Source organism: Amphiprion ocellaris, chromosome 23 (assembly GCF_022539595.1).
Source record: "Amphiprion ocellaris isolate individual 3 ecotype Okinawa chromosome 23, ASM2253959v1, whole genome shotgun sequence".
Lineage (NCBI taxonomy): Eukaryota > Metazoa > Chordata > Actinopteri > Pomacentridae > Amphiprion > Amphiprion ocellaris.
The window spans coordinates 26,327,086-26,346,674 of NC_072788.1; the positions used below are offsets into that span (position 1 = coordinate 26,327,086).

The following is a 19,589-nucleotide window of genomic DNA, read 5'->3' on the forward strand; positions in this document are numbered from 1 at the left end:
ACCTGGACCTAAATCCAAGTAAAACCAGGGAGAAGATGCTGGTCGTCTTGTAGATTTCATGTCATGTTTGTTTACTGTGAGATTGTTCTTTCATTGGTGTGTTCTAAGGTTCTGTTCAGTACCACAGGACACAGACCAGTTTCTCTGACTTTACTGTTATAAGCATCAAAAAGAACATCATAAAGAAACATTGACACATGGACAGCAGGTCAACTATCAAAGCAAAGAAGAAACGTGCAGGAACATCTAAAAACCTTGAGTAACTACATACTATGGACCATCTACATGAGGAGTGAACAGAGGGAGTGCTGTAAATGTAGTCAGAGTCCGTTTGTCCAATCAGAAGCCTCACAGTTTGCTCTCCAGGGTCACGCTGTCTTTTTCTTGAACGGTGTTGTTGTGACAGGGAGCCGAGGCTTCGTTGTCCACCTCTTCTCCTGAGACGGAGATTCAACAGTAAATAAAGAGTCTGGAATGAAGCGAGAACATCTGCAGACGTTTGTGTGCTCACCTTTGACCTGGCGGGCCAGGAGGCGGGGCCCCGCCAGGCCGATACCCAGCGCACCGATGGGCGCCGTGGTCAGGATGGCTAACACGGCTAACGTTAGCACGTCCAGACTGAACTTCATCAAGGCCTCGTCACCTTCCTCCCTCGCCATGTCCAGCGCCTTGGAGCCGATGGCAGCCTGGTGGACACGAAGAGGTACCCAGCAGTCACAGAGACGTTCTAGGGGTTACTGGAAGGTTCTAGGGGTTATTGGAAGGTTCTAGGGGTTAGTGGAAGGCTCTAGGGGTTAGTGGAAGGTTCTAGGGGTTTCTGGAGGGTTGTAGGGGTTACTGGAGGGTTCTAGGGGTTACTGGAAGGTTCTAGGGGTTACTGGAGGGTTCTAGGGGTTACTGGAAGGTTCTAGGGGTTATTGGAAGGTTCTACGGGTTATTGGAGGGTTCTGGGGTTACTGGAAGGTTCTAGGGGTTATTGGAAGGTTCTCGGGGTTATTGGAAGGTTCTAGGAGTTATTGGAAGGTTCTAGGGGTTACTGGAAGGTTCTAGGGGTTATTGGAGGGTTCTAGGGGTTACTGGAAGGTTCTAGGGGTTATTGGCGGGTTCTAATGCATGTAGTGGTTTTTTTTGGTGGTTCTAGTTCAGCATTAAAAGGTTCACATGAGGTTTTAGGGGTCATCCTGGTACTTCATAGGCCCTGTAGTTCAGAAGGTTCTTGAGGGCCTTTGGATAGTTATTGTCAGAACTGAAGTTTTAGCATCACTCAGGAGATTTTAGGCGTAATTTAAAAGGTTCTAGAGGTGGTTTAAGGAGTTCTAATCATGATAGTCTGTGTGGTGGTTCTAGTCATCATCTAGTTGTTATATCTAGGCTTCTCAGTCACTTTAGTAGCTCTGGTGGTCACTGTTGGCATTTGAGGGGTATTATGGGTTCTAATGGTGGTTTACGAAGTTTCTTTAAAGCTCTAGAGGTTCGTTATACTAATTAAGGATTAACTGAGGAGGTTCGAGGGATGAATTGGAGTGCCTACAGCTTCTGAAGACCTTCTAGATTTTGTTTGTCCTGGTTCTTGCGGTCAGTGATCTAAAGGTCCTTTATAAGTGTGATTTCTTTAGTCTCTAGAAAGTTCTGGTCCTGATGGAGGTGATTCTGAAGGTTTTAGAGGTTCTTTAGGTGGATATTTTTGTAGCAGTCTCACAGACCTGTACGGTGGCTTTAGGCAGCCACGCCACAGAGATGAAGAACTTCTCCTTCAGGTTGAACCCTCCATAGTGGACCAGCAGGAAGGTGACCAGCAGACGGACCACCAGACCGATGAGGATGCAGGCCATGCCCAGACCTGAGCAGAGACACCAGAGTGGGTACGAGAGCTGCTGAGTTACAGAAGAGTCACAGAGGACGGTTCTTACCCACGGTGCTCGGGCTCAGGGTTGCTATGGTGATCTCAGCTCCAATCAGACCAAACAGGAGAGGCTGGAAGACATCCCAGGACCGACCCACCATGGCTGCCACCGGGGCCTGCACAGAAAGTCAGAAACACCTGGATCTAAGTCCCGTTTAGCGGTGAGAAGAAGCTCTGATGGTGTGGACGTGGCTGGATCCAGGTTTCAGACACTCTGAGGAGCTCTACCTTGTCGGTCTTCCAGCCGAGAGCAGCCAGGAAGGACAAAACCAGCGTGCAGAGACCACCGGCTCCAGCAAAACCAATTACATGACTGAAGAAGACTGAAAATATGGACAGACCCAACAGCATGAGGGTTCTCCTCAGCACCAGGTCCTCCTGCAGAAGACAGACGGCCTTCAGAAACACATTCTGATACGGGACTGATAGAACTGGAACATAAGATAAAGATAAAGTTCTTTATTTCTCCCCACGCCAGGGGAAATTTACATTGTTACAGCAGCTTATGTAACAGTAGACATAGTGATAAGAATAAAATAATAATAGAACAATAGTAATAATATTTACAATATATACAAGGGTGAGAGATGAGGATAAAGTGGCTTAACAGAAAAAATAAAAAATAAAGTTTAAAAGTGCAAAGATGTGCAGTGCAAGAATGTCTGTGCAAATTTTATGGTTTGGGGTGGTAATGATATAGTCCAGTTTATGTTAACATCAGCCAGTGATGCTGATGTTGTAAAGTCTTATAGCAGATGGAATGAAGGACCATGCACTGCAAAAACTCTAAATCCTACCAAGTCTATTTGTCTTATTTTCAGTCCAAATGTCTCATCCCACTTGATTTGAGATAAAATACTGATATATATGGAATCACTTTAGATATTTTTAGGATTTTTTTGGAAAATAAAATTATTTACAAGAATTTTCTTGCCAAATTTGGGTTTTTTTTTAAAAAAAATAAACTTTTAAGGGAAACTTTTAAGGAATTGTTGAAATTTTCTTCCTGAAGGTTTTGCAAATTTTCTGAAATTTGGAGAATTTTTTTGCTGATTTTTTGGATTTTTTTCAGACAAGGAAACAATATTTTTTGGTGCCTGTAAATGAAGACCTCAGGAGGGTTAAGACATCTCAAATTAGGAGGTTGCATGAAAGCAAAAATCTATTTTTGAGTGAAAAACTGCTATTTTTTTAGCATGTCTGGCTTATTATAAGACACCAAAGCTTGACAATCCTGGTAAAATAGAGCTTAAAATCAGTTTTCCCAGCTAATTTTAAGATCTCAATATTCTAAATATCATATCTGATTTCAAGAAATCTCACCAAGACATTTTTCACTTGGCAGATTTTTTCACTTATTTCAAGGTAAAAGTTCCTTGAAATAACTTTTTTTCTTGTTTTGAGAGGAGCATTTTTTCCAGCGAGTCAGACCTGGTCTCTGCTGGGGAACCAGACCAGGAACAGGCCCAGGATCAGTCCAGCTATCACGCCTCCCACCACCTCCAGCAGACCCTTCAGTATGTTCATCCAGGTAGAACCTGCAGGACAAGAACCACCACAGCATGCAGAACAGGCAGGATGGAGTCAAGCAGAACAGGACAGAAGGTTCTGTGAGACCTGTGGAGAAGGTGATGCCCAGACAGGTGGAGAACCCCGTTATAGCCAGAATATCATCGAAGCTTCCAGCAGCCATCAGCAGGGTGGGGATTCCCTGGACACAACACCACAGCACAAGTGTTAGAGAACAGGAGAACCCATCATTAGAACTGGTTTTATGGTCCTTTAGGAGGGTCTTGGATGAGTTGAGATTGTCCAGTGGTCCTGACATTCCTGGACAAGGAGGATCTAAAGATCTTTTAGGTGGTTCTACTGGTGGCTAACTGAAGTTTACCAGATATTTCATTTGGTTCTGGAGGTCAGTGGGATGATTGTGTTGTCATTGGGGAGGTTCTACAGGTCTTTAGGATGGTTCTAGAGGTTCTTTAGGAAGTTTTTGTCTCAGAGGGTGCTATAGGAGGTCTTTGTAGAGGTCTTCGTGATCATTACGAGGGTCTAGGAGCCGTTTTTGTTGATATTTTCGGAAGGTTCTCCTGATTTGTTGGGTGATTCCATCATCATTTAGATGATGGAATCGCCCCGGGGGGTGCACTCTATCTGTGAACCCACACATAGAGTGCGCCCCCCGGTGGCAGAGAACAGAACCAGCATTTGTTAGTGGAACATGGTGATGATTTACCTTCTCCACTCCGAATCCTTCCCTCTGCAGGAGCAGCATGGATGGAACCACGACGGCTGGAGACACTGCAGCTAGAATGAAGCTGCAGGAGAACATGGAAACACCTTCAATACACAGCTAGCTGTAGCTAGCATGTAGCATGGTACAGGTCTGTCTGTGTCTGTTGTTGTGTGTTGTGTGTCTGTTGTGTACTGTTGTGTGTCTGTTGTTGTGTGTTGTATGTCTGTTGTTGTGGATCTGTTGTTGTGTGTCTGCTGTTGTGTGTCTGTTTGTGTGTCTGTTGTTGTGTGTCTGTAGTTGTGTTACCCCAGGATGAAGCCCCAGGTCCAGGGCAGCCCCAGCAGCAGTTGTTGTTGTGTATTGTTGTTGGGTTGTTGTGTAGTTGTGTTACCCCAGGATGAAGCCCCAGGTCCAGGGCAGCCCCAGCAGCAGGTGAGACACCACGGCTACACAGCAGGCTTCCACCACACAGGGACCGATGGCGAGGCGAACGCACACGGCCTTCAGCCGCCGCAGCGCCTGAACAGACACACAACGTCATTGGTTAGAGCGCTGTGAGGTCAGCAGGGGCTACTGAGCGCGTGCGGTGCGTACCGAGGGGTCGAGGCCCAGCCCGGCTCTGGTCAGGATGATGGACAGCGCGATGTTCCTCAGAGCTGCAGACCAGTGAGTGTCGATGAAGACGGCGTCCGTGATGTAGGGAACGTTCCTCAGCACCAGGCCGGCCAGCAGCATGCCTGTTTAAGATACTAGGTACCAGGGACTAGATACTAGGTACTAGGTACTAGATACTAGGTACTACACACCAGGTACCACATACTAGATACTAGATGTAAGGAACATTCGACAAGACGAGGCCAGCCAGCAGCATGCCTGTTTAAGATACTAGATACCAGGTACTAGATACTAGATACTACACACTTGATGTAGGGAACATTCCGCAAGATGAGGCCAGCCAGCAGCATGCCTGTTTCAGAGATTAGATACTACATACTAGATACTAGATACTAGTAAGTAAATCAAGTTTATTTATATAGGACCTTTCACAGATAAAAAAAATCACAAAGTGCTTTACAGTAAAAGAAAAAGTAAATAAGACATAAAAATACAGTAAATAAGCCCCCACCATATAGAGCCACATTGCTCATAAAATCACACACGTAAAATTAGATTAGATTAGATTAGATTAGATTAGTACAGGTTAGTCTGGATCATATTATACTACGTTATTCTGGTAGTACTCGGGTCGTACCAAGTAGTGGAGGGAAGGGGGGCAGCGTGGGCAGTTGGATCAGTCCGACCAGCTTCCCTCCGAGGACGGAGCAGATGAAGAGGATGACGAGGCCGAAGAGGTTCCCTCCAGGTAGACACTCCTGACCAGTGATGGACCAGACCACCCCGAACAGCAGAGCAAAGAGACACACTGAGGAACCCAGACACAGGAACCACATGAGGAACCCAGACACAGGAACCACTTGAGGAACCGCATGAAGAACCCAGACACAGGAACCACATGAGGAACCACATGAGGAACCCAGACAGAGGAACCACATGAGGACCCACATGAGGAACCCAGACACAGGAACCACATGAGGAACCCAGACACAGGAACCACTTGAGGAACCACATGAGGAACCCAGACAGAGGAACGACACGAGGAACCCAGACAGAGGAACCACATGAGGAACCGCATGAAGAACCCAGACACAGGAACCACACGAGGAACCACATGAGGAACCACATGAAGAACCCAGACAGAGGAACCACAAGAGGAACCCAGACACAAGAACCACATGAGGAACCACACGAGGAACCACATGAGGAACCACATGAGGAACCCAGACAGAGGAACCCAGACAGAGGAACCACATGAGAACTGGAAGGAAGCAGTGAGTTCTGTTACGTTTGGTGATGAGCAGGTTGAGGAGACCCTTAGGATGAGGACAACGTTCCTTCAGAGAGACGCAGGACGGACAGCAGGATGACGGTTCTGGGGCGGCCATCTTGATCTGCAAGCAAGCACACAGAACCTCACTGATGGGGAACCATCGGAGAATGTTCCCACAACGTTTAAATAACATTAAAATAATTTGTGTTTTAATCAAATGTTCAGATGTTCATTTTTCAGTGATCCTCCTACGATGAAATAATGTTCTAATGTTAACATTCAGAGAACGTAGATGATGTTCTGTTATAACGAAGGAGGAACGTTGTCAAACCAACATTCACAAAATGTCTTCCAGATGTTCTTGAGGCCTCAGATGAGTGAATGTTTGTATACAGAACGTTTTATAAAACGTTCCTGTAATGTGATGGATTGAAGGTGGAACATTTCGCTTCCTTGTTGAGGGAGCAACAAACGTTCTTCTGTAAAACATTTCCACAATGAAAATAAGAACGTTCTCAACACAACATTCAGAAACATGTTCCAGATATTGTTGAGACCTCAGATGACAGAACGTTCTTCATAATACGTTCTGGTACTGTGACATATTAACAAAGGTGGAACATTCTGCCATTTCCAGTGAGGTTCTTACAAAATAATTACAATGTTCAACCATCAACATTCAGAGAACATTGTCAGGAACACCGACGATGTTCTGTGACAACAAAAGAGGAGGGTTCTCAAACTAACGGTCCAAAAATTTCTTCCAGATGTCGTCAAAGATTTTTACAAAACGTAAGATTTCTCAAAGGTTTTGACTCTTTGTTGAGGGAACACATCCTAGAACGTTCTTCTATAGGACGATAAAGGTACAAGGTTTTCAATGCAACACTTAAAAGAACGTTTTAGAAATGTTATCAAGACCTCAGAACATTCTTCGTAAGACGTTCCTGTGCTGTGACATAGTGACGACATTCTGCCTTCAGTGTTCTCAGGATGTTCTGACGTTGTTGTTAAGGAACACATGACAGAATCTATAAAACGTTCCGACAGCATTCCATGACAACAGAAGAAGAATGTTCTCAGTGCAGTATTCAGTTTGGAGAACCAAACATCTTTAGAACGCCTTCAGTTGTCTTAAAAAAATCTGGTAACTGAAAGAAAACTTCCTGCTGAGAACGTTATTCGAACATGATTAGAACATGATTAGAACATGATTAGAACATTAGTTGAACATCATTAGAACATTAGTAGAACATCACAGAAGTTTCTCAGTACGTTTCTGGAACAAAAAAAATAAATCAGAGTATTAATAGTGGTAGTAGTAGTAATAGTAGTGGTAGTAGTATTAGTAGTAGTAATAGTAGTACAAATAGTAGTAGTAGTAATAGTAATAGTACTAGTAGCATTAGTAGTAGTGGTGGTAGTATTAGTGTTAGTAATAGTTGTCATAGTATCAGTACTAGTAGTAGTAGTACTAGTAGTATTAGTACTAGCAATAATAGTAGTAGTCATATTAGTACTAGTAGTAGTAGTAATAGTACTAGTAGTGGTATTGCTATTATTATTATTATTAGTAGTAGTAGTAATAGTACTAGTAGTGGTATTGTTATTATTATTAGTAGTAGTACTAGTAGTAATAGTACTAGTAGTGGTATTGTTATTATTATTAGTAATAGTACTAGTCGTGGTATTGCTATTATTAGTAGTAGTAGTAGTAGTACTAGTAGTGGTATTGTTATTATTATTAGTAGTAGTAGTAATAGTACTAGTAGTGGTATTGTTATTATTATTATTAGTAATAGTACTAGTAATGGTATTGCTATTATTAGTAGTAGTAGTAATAGTACTAGTAGTGGTATTGTTATTATTATTATTATTATTAGTAGTAGTAGTAGTAATAGTACTAGTAGTGTTATTGTTATTATTATTATTATTAGTAGTAGTAATAGTACTAGTAGTGGTATTGCTATTATTAGTAGTAGTAGTAATAGTACTAGTAGTGGTATTGCTATTAAGTAGTAGTAGTAGTAATAGTACTAGTAGTGGTATTGTTATTATTATTAGTAGTAGTAGTAGTAACCCTAGTAAAACACCAGCATACCCTGACGGGGTATGCTGGTGTTTTCATTTGCACAACTGACTTCCCCTCTTGACGTCCCTTTAGTTTGCCCCTAGTTATGCTGCTATAGGCCTAGACTGCTGGGGAACCTCTCTTGATGCACTGAGCCCTTCTCTAACTACCTATGTATTTACTATATATACCATTATTGCATTACATTCACTCTGTTTCTTTCTGTGTCCTTTCTCCGAGTGTCCCTGGTCCCAGAGCTGGATGCTGGATGCTTCAGATGTGTGGCTGTGTTTTATGGTCCTTGTGTCCCACCCCCCCACCTCTCTATCTCTACCTCTACCCCTCTATCTCTACCTTTCTACCTCTTCTGTCCCTCTCAACCCGCCCGGCCAGCAGGCAGATGGTTCCCCCACATTAGAGCCGGGTTCTGCTCGAGGTTTTTTTCCCTGTTAAAAGGGTGTTTTCCTGCCACTGTCTCCTTAGGGCTGCTCTGGGGGTCAGGCATATGGGTTCTGTAAAGCGTCTCGAGACAATTTGACTGTAATTGGCGCTATATAAATAAAATTGAATTGAATTGAATTAATAGTACTACTAGTGGTATTGTTATTAGTAGTAGTAGTAGTAGTAGTAGTAATAGTACTAGTAGTGGTATTATTATTATTATTAGTAGTAGTAGTAATAGTACTAGTAGTGGTATTATTATTATTAGTAGTAGTAGTAGTAATAGTACTAGTCGTGGTATTGCTATTAAGTAGTAGTAGTAGTAGTAGTAGTAGTAGTAGTGGTATTGCTATTAAGTAGTAGTAGTAGTAGTAATAGTACTAGTCGTGGTATTGCTATTAAGTAGTAGTAGTATTACTGACCGTGTCCGGCTCGCTCGTCCTCGGCAGGACTGTGATCTCTCTCTCCTCCTGAACTTTACTCCCTCTCTGACCAGCAGAGTTTGTTATAAAGGAGAGAGAGAGGGAGAGAGAGGGGTGAGAGACATAGACGGAGAATGGGCTGCTGCACTTTGTCCTCTCTGCAACTAAACTGCTACTACTGCACGATTAAAGTATAAACGCTGCTTCCGTAAACAATGCACTCAGAGTATCACAGTATTCTCAGGAGAAGAACTTCATTTATTAAAAGTTAAACCACTTTATGACAATATATTAGAATATTTTGTTATTAAAGGAGCCGACAAAATGAAACTCTGAGGAAAGGTGGTTAGAAATCACCTGACAGGAGGCAAAATATCCATCATTAAGGAATAGAATAGTCAAGGAGGCCACCAAGACACCCATGACTCCTCTGAAGGAGTTACTAGAAAGAGGCACGGAGGTGGAAACATCATGATGAAGCATGGTGGTGGCAGCATCATTAGGTGATGTGAAGTACTGGATATTATTACGAGATTATTACTGATGTAGTATTTTAATATTTGCAGTTTTGAATTATTTAATAATAATACTTAAAAGTTTAACATTATTAAAAGTAAAATGAGGAAATATTCAGATTTTAGAAGCTGCATCCATTAAATCATGTCAAATATTGTGAGAAAATGAGATTAAAGGTTTCTGTGTTGAATCATTTGTTCCATATTTCAGTTTGTTGTTGACAATGGAAGTACTGAGAGTACTACCTGTGTAGTACTGAGAGTACTACCTGTGTAGTACTGAGGGTACTACCTGTGTAGTACTGAGGGTACTACCTGTGTAGTACTGAGAGTACTACCTGTGTAGAGCTGGTATTTGTGTTCTACTTGAACATGTTGTTCTGTTCTCCAGCTCACTCTGTTGTTCTTTCCTCTAAAGCTCTGTGTTTGTTCTCCACACCTCCTCTGTTGGTTCTCTTTGTTCTGCTGTCGTCTATCAGGGTTGATTGATTATTGATCGTTTAATCATTAAACGAACGATCGGCTTCCTGGACTCGTTGAACCTAAATACGGTAAATCAGCTGTAAATGAGGAACCAGGTGGAGAAAAAATCCGGTTAAACACTGAAGCTTCCTGTTTAATGAGGGTTAATTGTCTCTGCTGCAGCGCCTCCTTCAGGATAAACTCTGTTCCTGCAGCATCTCTGGGTTTCAGGACTGAAGTTTAGAAACTGGAGATATTTTCCTCTAAACTCACAGAAATTACTTTTAAAAAACAACAAAATAATGAACTATGGCCAGATTTCACTGGAAACAACCTTTAAAACTATAAATACTTGGACAGAACGTAGTATTTTGGGAGGACTTACCATGTAATACCACATGAACTTAATCAGAAAGTAGTATTCACATTTGGAATAACGCTTCAAAACTTTAAGTACTTTGACAAAAATTTTTTTTTGGATCGAATAAACCTTTAAAACTACAAGTATTTGGACAAAACGTAGTATTCAGTTTAAACCTTTCTGCCCGTCATTTAGTTTTAAACTGGGGGTGGGACTTAACCAGGTGGGCGGGTCTATCAGCTACAGATGTTGGTGGGCGTGTCTATCAGCTACATTGTAGCTGGGCAGGGCCTATCAGCTGCAGGTGTTGATGGGCGGGGCCTGGATGTGTTGGTGGGCGGGGCCAGTGATACCTGTTGCTGGTGCAGCTTGGACCCGTCGTCGTTCGGCCGACAGTAACGTTTGGTGGATTCTTCATCCATCATCTGGAACAAACCAGTCACCAGAATACTGATACCTCAGTGGAAGTACAAGTACTGCAGTACATGTACAAATACTGCAGTACAAGTACAAGTACTGCAGTACAAGAACACGGAGTATTAAATGACACAAAACCAGCCCACAAGACACGAAACAGAACTCAGAAAGACTGAAGCAACCTGTTTGTGTCTGGAGAAGAACGTTCCCACAACATTTAGACAACGTTACCTACAAGTTCTAATGATGATTAAAGAGAACCTTTAATCCAATGTTCGAAGAACGTTTAGGGAACATTGTCATTTCCACTAATGTTCTTATAAAGTTACTGTAATGTTCTACCATCAACATTCAGAAAACATTGTCGGGAACACTGACGATGTTCTTCTCCAACAGAACAGGAACGTTCTCAAACTAACATTCCAAAAACGTTTTCCAGATGTTATCGTATATTTATAAAACGCTGCTGTACTGGGAAATTTATCAAAGATGGAACGTTTTTGCCTCTTTGTTGAGGGAACACATTGTAGAACGTTTTTCTACAGGACGATAAAGGAACAAGGGTCTCAATGCAACACTTAAAAGAACATTTTCAAAATGTTATCAAGACCTCAGAATGCTCTTCGTCAGACGCTCTTGTGCTCTGATAAAGGGCAGAGTTGGAACAATCTGCTAATCTATCACAATATAGAATCTGTAAAACGTTCCCTCAGTGTTTCATGACGACAAACAGAGAAGGTTTTTCGGTACATTCGGTACAACATTCAGTTCTGAGAACGTTCTAACAATGTCACCACCAAACATTTTTTAGAACATTTTCGGTTGTTCCGCCTTTAAGAAGAATGTTCTGGGAACTAGAGGAAAACTTTCCGCTGAAAACATCAAAATTTGTGGAACTTTCTCAGAACACGTTCAGAACAAACACAGAACAGGAAGGACGTTCTCAATGTGACATTCAGAAATGTTTCTAAGACGTCAGTGAGACCTTGACAGAACATTCTTTGAAAGACGTTCCACAAAGGTGGAACGTTCTGGCAGAGTAAAGAATAGAATCTATAAAACGTTCCTGCAGTGTTCTACGGGGAAGAACGTTGTCACAATGTCATCCCCAAACATATTTAGAACATCATCCTTCCTGTAAAAAAACGTTCTGGGAACTAAAAGAACACACCCCACTTAAAATACTAGAACTTTGCAGAACTTTGCAGAACTTAGCAAACAGAAATTCTAGTTCAAAGTTAAGAACATTTTCCTGGCTCATGATTTTCCAACTAGAACCTGAACAGGTCTATAAGGAACAAATTAAAGAACCTGAACAGGTGCTTCAGGAACAAAGCATCAGATCAGAGACTCACATTGGCAGCAGCGTTCTGGATGGATCCCAGCAGGACTAAAGAACTCCACTGAGCGTTCCTGTTTCCTCTGATGAGGGAGAACAGCTGACTGGAACAAAGACTGACTCACGGAACGTCTGAGTCTAATAACAGGAGGTTCTGTTGAGTCGTGGTTCTGCTAAATGACAGACTAAAGCCTGGCATTATGGAGACAAGTGGCGCTAATACCAGCCTGCAGCGCAACAATCACTGCTACGCTACGCTAATGACAGCTGAGGACGCAAACACCTGACGTTAGCACCACGCTAACACTAGTAGAAGTACCACAACCACAGGTACAAGTAGTCCGTTCACAGTAAAAGTACTACAAACACCTGGTACAAGTACTCTGTTCACAGGGAAAGAACCAAAACTATGGGGTACAAGTACTCTATTCACAGTAAAACTACCAAAACTATGGGGTACAAGTATTCTGCTCACAGTAAAAGTACCACAACCACAAGTACAAGTACTCCCTTCACAGTAAAAGTACCAAAACTACAGGATACAAATACTCTGCTCCTAGTAAAAGTACCAAAATCACGGGGTACAAGTAGTCTGTTCACAGTAAAAGTATCAAAACCACGGGGTACAAGTACTTTGTTCACAGTAAAAGTACAAACACTTAACTTTCACCTTGTTGTCTTTAAACCACTTCTGAATATCTTTGGCTGTTTGTTTCACATCATGATACTGCCACCACCATGCTTCACGTCATGATGCTGCCACCACCGTGCTTCACATCATGATGCTGCCACCACCGTGCTTCACGTCATGATGCTGCCTCCACCATGCTTCACATCATGATGCTGCCACCACCATGCTTCACATCATGATGCTGCCTCCACCGTGCTTCACATCATGATGCCGCCACCACCGTGCTTAACATCATGATGCCACCACCACGCTTCATATCATGATACTGCTACCACCATGCTTCACGTCATGATGCTGCCACCATTGTGCTTCACATCATGATGCTGCCACTACCATGCTTCACATCATGATGCTGCCACCACCATGCTTCACATCATGATGCTGCCACCACCATGCTTCACATCATGATGATGCCACCACCGTGCTTAACATCATGATGCCACCACCACGCTTCATATCATGATGCTGCCACCACCATGCTTCACATCATGATGCTGCCACCACCATGCTTCACGTCATGATGCTGCCACCATTGTGCTTCACATCATGATGCTGCCACTACCACGCTTCATATCATGATACTGCTACCACCATGCTTCATATCATGATACTGCTACCACCATGCTTCACGTCATGATGCTGCCACCACCGTGCTTCATATCATGATGCTGCCACCATTGTGCTTCACATCATGATGCTGCCACTACCATGCTTCATATCATGATGCTGCCACCACCATGCTTCACATCATGATGCTGCCACCACCGTGCTTCACATCATGATGCTGCCACTACCATGCTTCATATCATGATGCTGCCACCACCATGCTTCACATCATGATGCTGCCACCACCATGCTTCACGTCATGATGCTGCCACCACCGTGCTTCATGGTGAAGATGGTCTCTATGTGATGATGTTTAAATAAAGCTCCATTTTGGTCTCTTCAGACCTACAAACCTTCTTCCAAGTGACCTCAGACTTCCATCCGTCCCCTGACCTGTGGTGTTCAGTGTTCTTCAGTATCATGGTGTAGTTCTATCCAGGAGTTCTGATCCACCAGAGAGTGGACCTTCCAGATCCAGGAGTCTTTATCCTACAATCACTGACCTCAGATCATCCATTTTCTCGTGAAGACATTGATCTAAAAATAGGTCTGAAGATAAATCTGTTTGTCTGCTCTCGTTTCAGGAGGAAGTGGAAACACTGAATGCAGCCGTGAGTCACCGTCAAGTGTTCATCCATTCAGAGCCCAAAACTGAACTCGAATCCGGCCTGGAACCACCGACAGGAAGTGGAGAGGACATGGTGTGAGTGTATATATAGTTTTATTGGTGCGATACAGGATGATACAAACCAAATATTCACCGTTTACACAAAAACATTAGAGGCTACAGTCTGTTCAGAGAGCATGTAGATCCATCGGTCATCATGAAACAGCGAGGAAGAAACCAGATAACATACAAGCACGCACTGACCGCATGTTCACACTCCAACACACATGTACACACACGCCGACAGCCCTGTAAGAAGCGTGACATACAAAAAGCTGTAGAAAAATACTCTTAAAAAACCAAACACACAAAACAGCAGCAGCAGCAGCGGCCACTTGGAATGTTCCAGATGTCAGTCCGACCTCGACGTAGAAGAAGCTACATGGGCAGTTTGTTGGGCAACTAACCGGCTGTTTCATTTTCAAGGTGACTGGAAGAAACCTACAGAACCTGGGGAGGACTGAGACGGAGGGAAATGTTGAAGGGATTCTGGAGAAAAACAACAAAATCTGTGGTATATGAGGCCAAAAGTCACATGTAGTGGTGTTTATGTGATCAAATATGAGAGGACTAGTAGAGTTTTGTTAAATCTAGTCTGAAACCAGCCAAAACTATTTCGAAACTAGTCTGAAACCAGTCCAAAACTAGATCTAAACTAGTCTGAAACCAGCCAAAACTAGTTCGAAACTAGTCTGAAACCAGTCAAAACTAGATCTAAACTAGTCCAAAATTTGTCCAAAACTAGATCTAAACTAGTTCTAAACTAGTCTGAAACCAGGTGCAGGCAGAAACTTTCCTTCAGAAACTGTCCAGCGACTCGTGGACATGTGGACATGCAGGACTTTGTAATTTGTCAGTAAACTTATTTAAAAGTCATCTTATATTTAGACATGGTGGATTATTATAGGATGCACTGTTTTAGAGGGTGGGAAGATGTCTGCATTATTACAAACCAACAGCAACTCTTCTAAACTTCTAATTTCACATATTTGGCGTTTATGAGCTCCTAATAAGTCTGTCGTCCATACACCAGGGGGCGCTGCTGCACAGCAAGAGGTTAAACTTATGTGAATAAAGAACTCTTATTTTCTGTTTTTTTGTGCAAACTAATTTGTAATTTGTGCCTCTTTTATCTACCCAAACCAAAAGGAGTGCAGAGATTAGCGTCAGTCTGAAGAGTGGTGGTCATTAAAGCTACGACCACGGGCGTGTCCTGGTGGCCAGTTGTGATATTACAACAGAATCAAAGCATCGCTGCTCAAAAAGGAGAGGACTCAGCTGACAGAACGACCAAGAGGACGCTTCCTACGACTCAAAGTATTATAGAGGGAAACTGCATAGAGAGGGACGACTCAAGCTGGTAACTGAAACTACCTGGTGAGGAGAGACTCAAAGCGATTATGGTGCTGAAACTGCCTGGGGAGGAATTACTCAAGATATTAATGGTGGTGAAACCGACATAAGATGGACGATTTAAGGTGTTTGTATGTTAAAACTGCCTGGGGAAGGATGATTCAAGGTGTTGCTTGTGGTGAAAATACCTGGGGAGGGACGATGTATGGTGTTAATGGTGGTTAAACTGCCTGGAGAGGAATTACTAGGTAGGAGGAATTACTCAAGGTGTTAATGGAGGTGAAACCAATTAAAGATGGATGATTTCAGGTGTTTGTATGTTAAAACTGCCTGGTTAGGGATGACTCAAGGTGTTTGTGTGTTAAAACTGCCTAAGGAGGGATGATTTAAGGTGTTAATGGAGGTGAAACCAACTTAAGATGGATGATTTAAGGTATTTGCATATTAAAACTACCTGGGGAGGGATGACTCAAGGTTTTGCTTGTGGTTAAACTGCCTGGGAGGGATTACTCAGGATGCTAATGGCGGTGAAACGCACTTAAAATGGACAATTCAAGGTATTTGTACGTTAAAACTGCCTGGGGAGGGATGATTCAAGGTGTTGTTTGTGGTGAAAATACCTGGGGAGGGACGATGTATGGTGCTAATGCTGGGTGAACTGCCTGAGGAGGGATTACTCAAGGTGTTAGTATTATAAAACTACCTGAGGAGGGATGAGTTAAGGTGTTGCTTGTTGTTAAACTGCCTGGGGAGGAAGGATTTATGGTGTTAATGGTGGTTAAACTACCTGGGGAGGGATGATTCAAGACGCAAGATCATTAATTCAAGAGTCACGTGACTATGCAAAGAAGTTGAGGTTTCCCTAAAATGGTCCAAACTTCTGCAGCCATTTTTTTTTACTACTAGCTAACTTTAGCTAGCCAGTGAACTCTGCTACTGTTAAAACAGCTGGACGTCATTGGCTTCTAAATACATGGCAAAAGCTAACGTAGCTTGGTGCTCCTGCTATTAAAACACATTAATACATGTTGTATATTGTCAGTGTGCTACATTTGTGCTTCATATTCTAGCTGGCGCTAATTTGGCAGTTAATTGTTTGTGTTAGTGAGCCCGCGAGCTAACTAAAACTACAACGAGGTAAGGCTAATATATGTTAGCATCCACATTAGCGATATGCTACAGTTATAAGCAGGTGTTTGAATATTTCTGTTTTTGCTGTGTGTTTTGACTTTACCTACTATTTAAATTCAGGAATAAATCTTTAAATACTTTAACATGTCGCTGGTATTTAATTTTAAGTGCTGATATTCAGTATTTGTTCAAACTTCAGATTTGATCTGCGGCTAATGAGCTGTAGTACTAAACAAATACAGTAAAAATGACAGCGTCAGTTCTAAAGCACTATTACCTCCTAATGCACTATCAAAGGTTAACATGGATTATCTGGGGACTCTAAGGGACTGCAGTCTGTCGGATATAGAATCAAACTGAAGACAGTGTTGACCATTAAAGTTGCCCAAATCAGTTGCTAGTGTGTTGAGAAGCAAAGAAAATGGTCGTTCTCCCTGACATTCACACTCATGCACACGTACAGTACGACATTGTACAGGTAACAAGTTTTACTGCTAACTTTAAGTACAGGCACTATAGAGTGAAGCATTGTGGGAGGTTGAGTGCTCAGCTGGTCTGGTTTTAGCTAGCAGCTTTTCCATCATTGTGAAGATGTCTGGTTTATTTTACAGCCACATTTCTGGAAACGTTCCTCATAACTTCCTGAAAGCGAGCTGCTGTTCAGCCCTAAAAGAAGAAATATGAACCGACTCAGTTTGGTGCTAAACTCCAACAGACATCAGAGTTTCCTAGAACAGCTAAAGATGTCGGTTCTTGATCAGTAAATATGAATCATAAACTACTTACTGGAGCGTCTCTGATTAGCACCACAGTAAGATGTCATTTACAGCTAAGTTTCTGGAAACTTTCAGGAAGGTTTCAAGGAAATTAGCAGGAAAATATGGGACTGTTTCAATGAGAATCAAAAGTTTAACTGCTCAGCTTCAGAAACAGATGTTTGTCCTGTTGTCCCTGTTTCCAGGGAGTGTTTCCGTTAGCACAGAGTTTTAACACAACAATAAACTGAAACGCTGTTCATAACGACAGGAAATCTTCATGTGAACGCAAAGAAAGTTGGGTTTAACTGTGATGTTTAACCACCACTGATGCTTTTTAAACTGTCAGAGGTTTACTGGAGGCTCCTCAGGGTTTAAAGTGAATATGCTTCAGCTGAGGTTCAACATGATGCTTTTCTGGTGTAAATTCACTGAAGTTTGAAAGCTGCTGTGAGTCCTGGACTGAGATCAGGTTTGAAATAAATGTTAGACACCATTTATCATAATTTATGATCAATTCAAAACTAAAAAAATTGTAGAATCTTTTTTCTCTTTGTTTTAACACCAAATTTTGAATATTTTGAAAAAAGACAGAAGGAGTTCCGACTTATTCTTGAAATCCTCAATGTGCCAGACAGTTCAGTTTTGGAAAACTAGTCTAAAACCAGTCAAAACTATTCTAAAACTAGTCTAAAACCAGTCAAAACTAGTCTAAATCCAATCAAAACTAGTCTTAAACCAACTAAAACGAGTCTTAAACCAGTCAAAGCTAGTCTTAAACCAGTCAAAACTTGTCTTAAGACAATCAAAACTAGTTTAAAACCAGTCAAAACTAGTTTAAAACCAGTCAAAACTAGTCTAAAACCAATTAAAACTAGTCTACAACCAGTTAAAACTAGTCAAAAAACTGTCAAAACTAGTCTAAAACCAATCAAAACTAGTTTAAAACCAGTCAAAATTAGTCTAAAACCAGTAAAAATTAGTCTAAAACCAATCAAAGCTATTCTAAAACCAATTAAAACTAGTTTAAAACCAATCAAAACTAGTCTTAAGACAATCTAAACTAGCCTGAAACCAATCAAAACAAGTGGAAAACTAATTACAACTAGTCTAAAACCTGTGAAAACTAGCCTAAAACCAGTCATAACTGGTCTTAAACCAGTCTGTAGTTGGTTGAAAACTTGTCTAGAAGCAGTCCAAAAGTAGTTTAAATTGTCCAAATCTGTCTTAGAAGTGTTCTAACTACTGACAGAAGAAGAAGAACACCAGGAAGAGTTCTCTCCCTCTTCCTGGTGTTCTGGTTCTACAGAGCTGCAGGACTTTAGATTAAAAATGAACCACAGTGAGTAAAAATGCTTCAGAGGAGAACAAACCCTCGGGAACGGCTCAGAGCTCAGAGGATCAGTGCACAAACTCAGATTTAGCAGGACGTCTCCTCTTCACACCTGCATCAACTCAGATTTAGCAGGACGTCTCCTCCTCAAACCTGCATAAACTCAGATTTAGCAGGACATCTCCTCTTCACACCTGCATGAATTCAACAGACAGCTGGTGTGTGACATCAGTGGTTAAACCTCACGTCTACAAGATTCTTTGCTTCCACAAGTTTCTGAACTAGAAAACAATCATGAGAATTTAGTGAACGTTTAATCGTACGAATGTGAGTTCTACTCATCCACAGCTAGCTAGCTTGTTAGCGTCTGGAGCACTAGTAATCCTACGACTGCTGGTCAGCAGCCAGCGTCTGAAGGCAATCAGTATAGATAGAGGCACAGGTAGAGGATCTGAAGGTGTGTGGCGCCTGATGATGACATCACCTCCTCCTGGAATGAACGGGCGCTCAGTTCAGTCGCTCAGGTACGTGTGGACATAGATCTGCTGCTGGATCCACGGCGTGAAATGCGTCACGTTGCTGTAAACTCCGGGTCCAAGCACTTTGCTGAAGCAGACACTGCCCCACGACGTCAGGCCGAACAGCGTCCAATGACCGCCATTGTCCTCGCAAACCAGCGGGCCGCCGCTGTCGCCCTGGAAACAGAAAACCCAACACTGAGGCTTCACAGATCAATTATAACCCTCTTTGACTGCCCGCCAGCTGAACAACAGGTCAACAACATCACTGATCAGGAACATATGATGCAGCCCTGAGACTCTCCAAAACTAGTTCTAAACTCATCTGAAACCAGCCAAAACTAGTTCTAGTCTGAAACCAGTCCAAAACTAGTTCAAAACTAGTCTGAAACCAGTGTAAAACTAGTTGTAAACTCGTCTGAATCAAGCCAAAACTAGTTCGAAACTAGTCTGAAACCAGTCCAAAACTAGTTCAAAACT

At 42.2% G+C, this 19,589-nt stretch overlaps 2 protein-coding genes across 3 annotated transcripts in view; both read right to left on the minus strand.

Moving 5' to 3' along the window:
* Window positions 1–136: 136 nt before the first annotated feature.
* On the minus strand, window positions 137–12,129 carry LOC118469751 (sodium/hydrogen exchanger 9B2). The gene is made up of 15 exons (XM_055007863.1): window positions 12,072–12,129; window positions 10,653–10,724; window positions 8,962–9,027; window positions 6,043–6,148; window positions 5,392–5,562; window positions 4,734–4,876; window positions 4,531–4,658; window positions 4,140–4,221; window positions 3,521–3,614; window positions 3,335–3,441; window positions 2,132–2,281; window positions 1,911–2,019; window positions 1,704–1,840; window positions 512–686; window positions 137–437 (listed from the first exon to the last, which is right to left on the minus strand). Exons 2-15 carry the CDS (start codon window positions 10,722–10,724, stop codon window positions 349–351), a joined length of 1,629 nt encoding a protein of 542 aa, XP_054863838.1. The 5' UTR covers window positions 12,072–12,129; the 3' UTR covers window positions 137–348.
* A 1,927-nt stretch (window positions 12,130–14,056) lies between these two features.
* Window positions 14,057–19,589, minus strand: part of LOC111563424 (atrial natriuretic peptide-converting enzyme) — a 36,329-nt gene continuing 30,796 nt past the window's right edge. For both annotated transcript variants that reach the window (XM_035944559.2, XM_035944558.2), the window contains one exon: window positions 14,057–19,286. In XM_035944559.2, coding sequence (XP_035800452.2) covers window positions 19,104–19,286 — 183 coding nt within the window. In that variant the 3' untranslated portion in view covers window positions 14,057–19,103. The remainder of the gene's footprint in view (window positions 19,287–19,589) is intronic.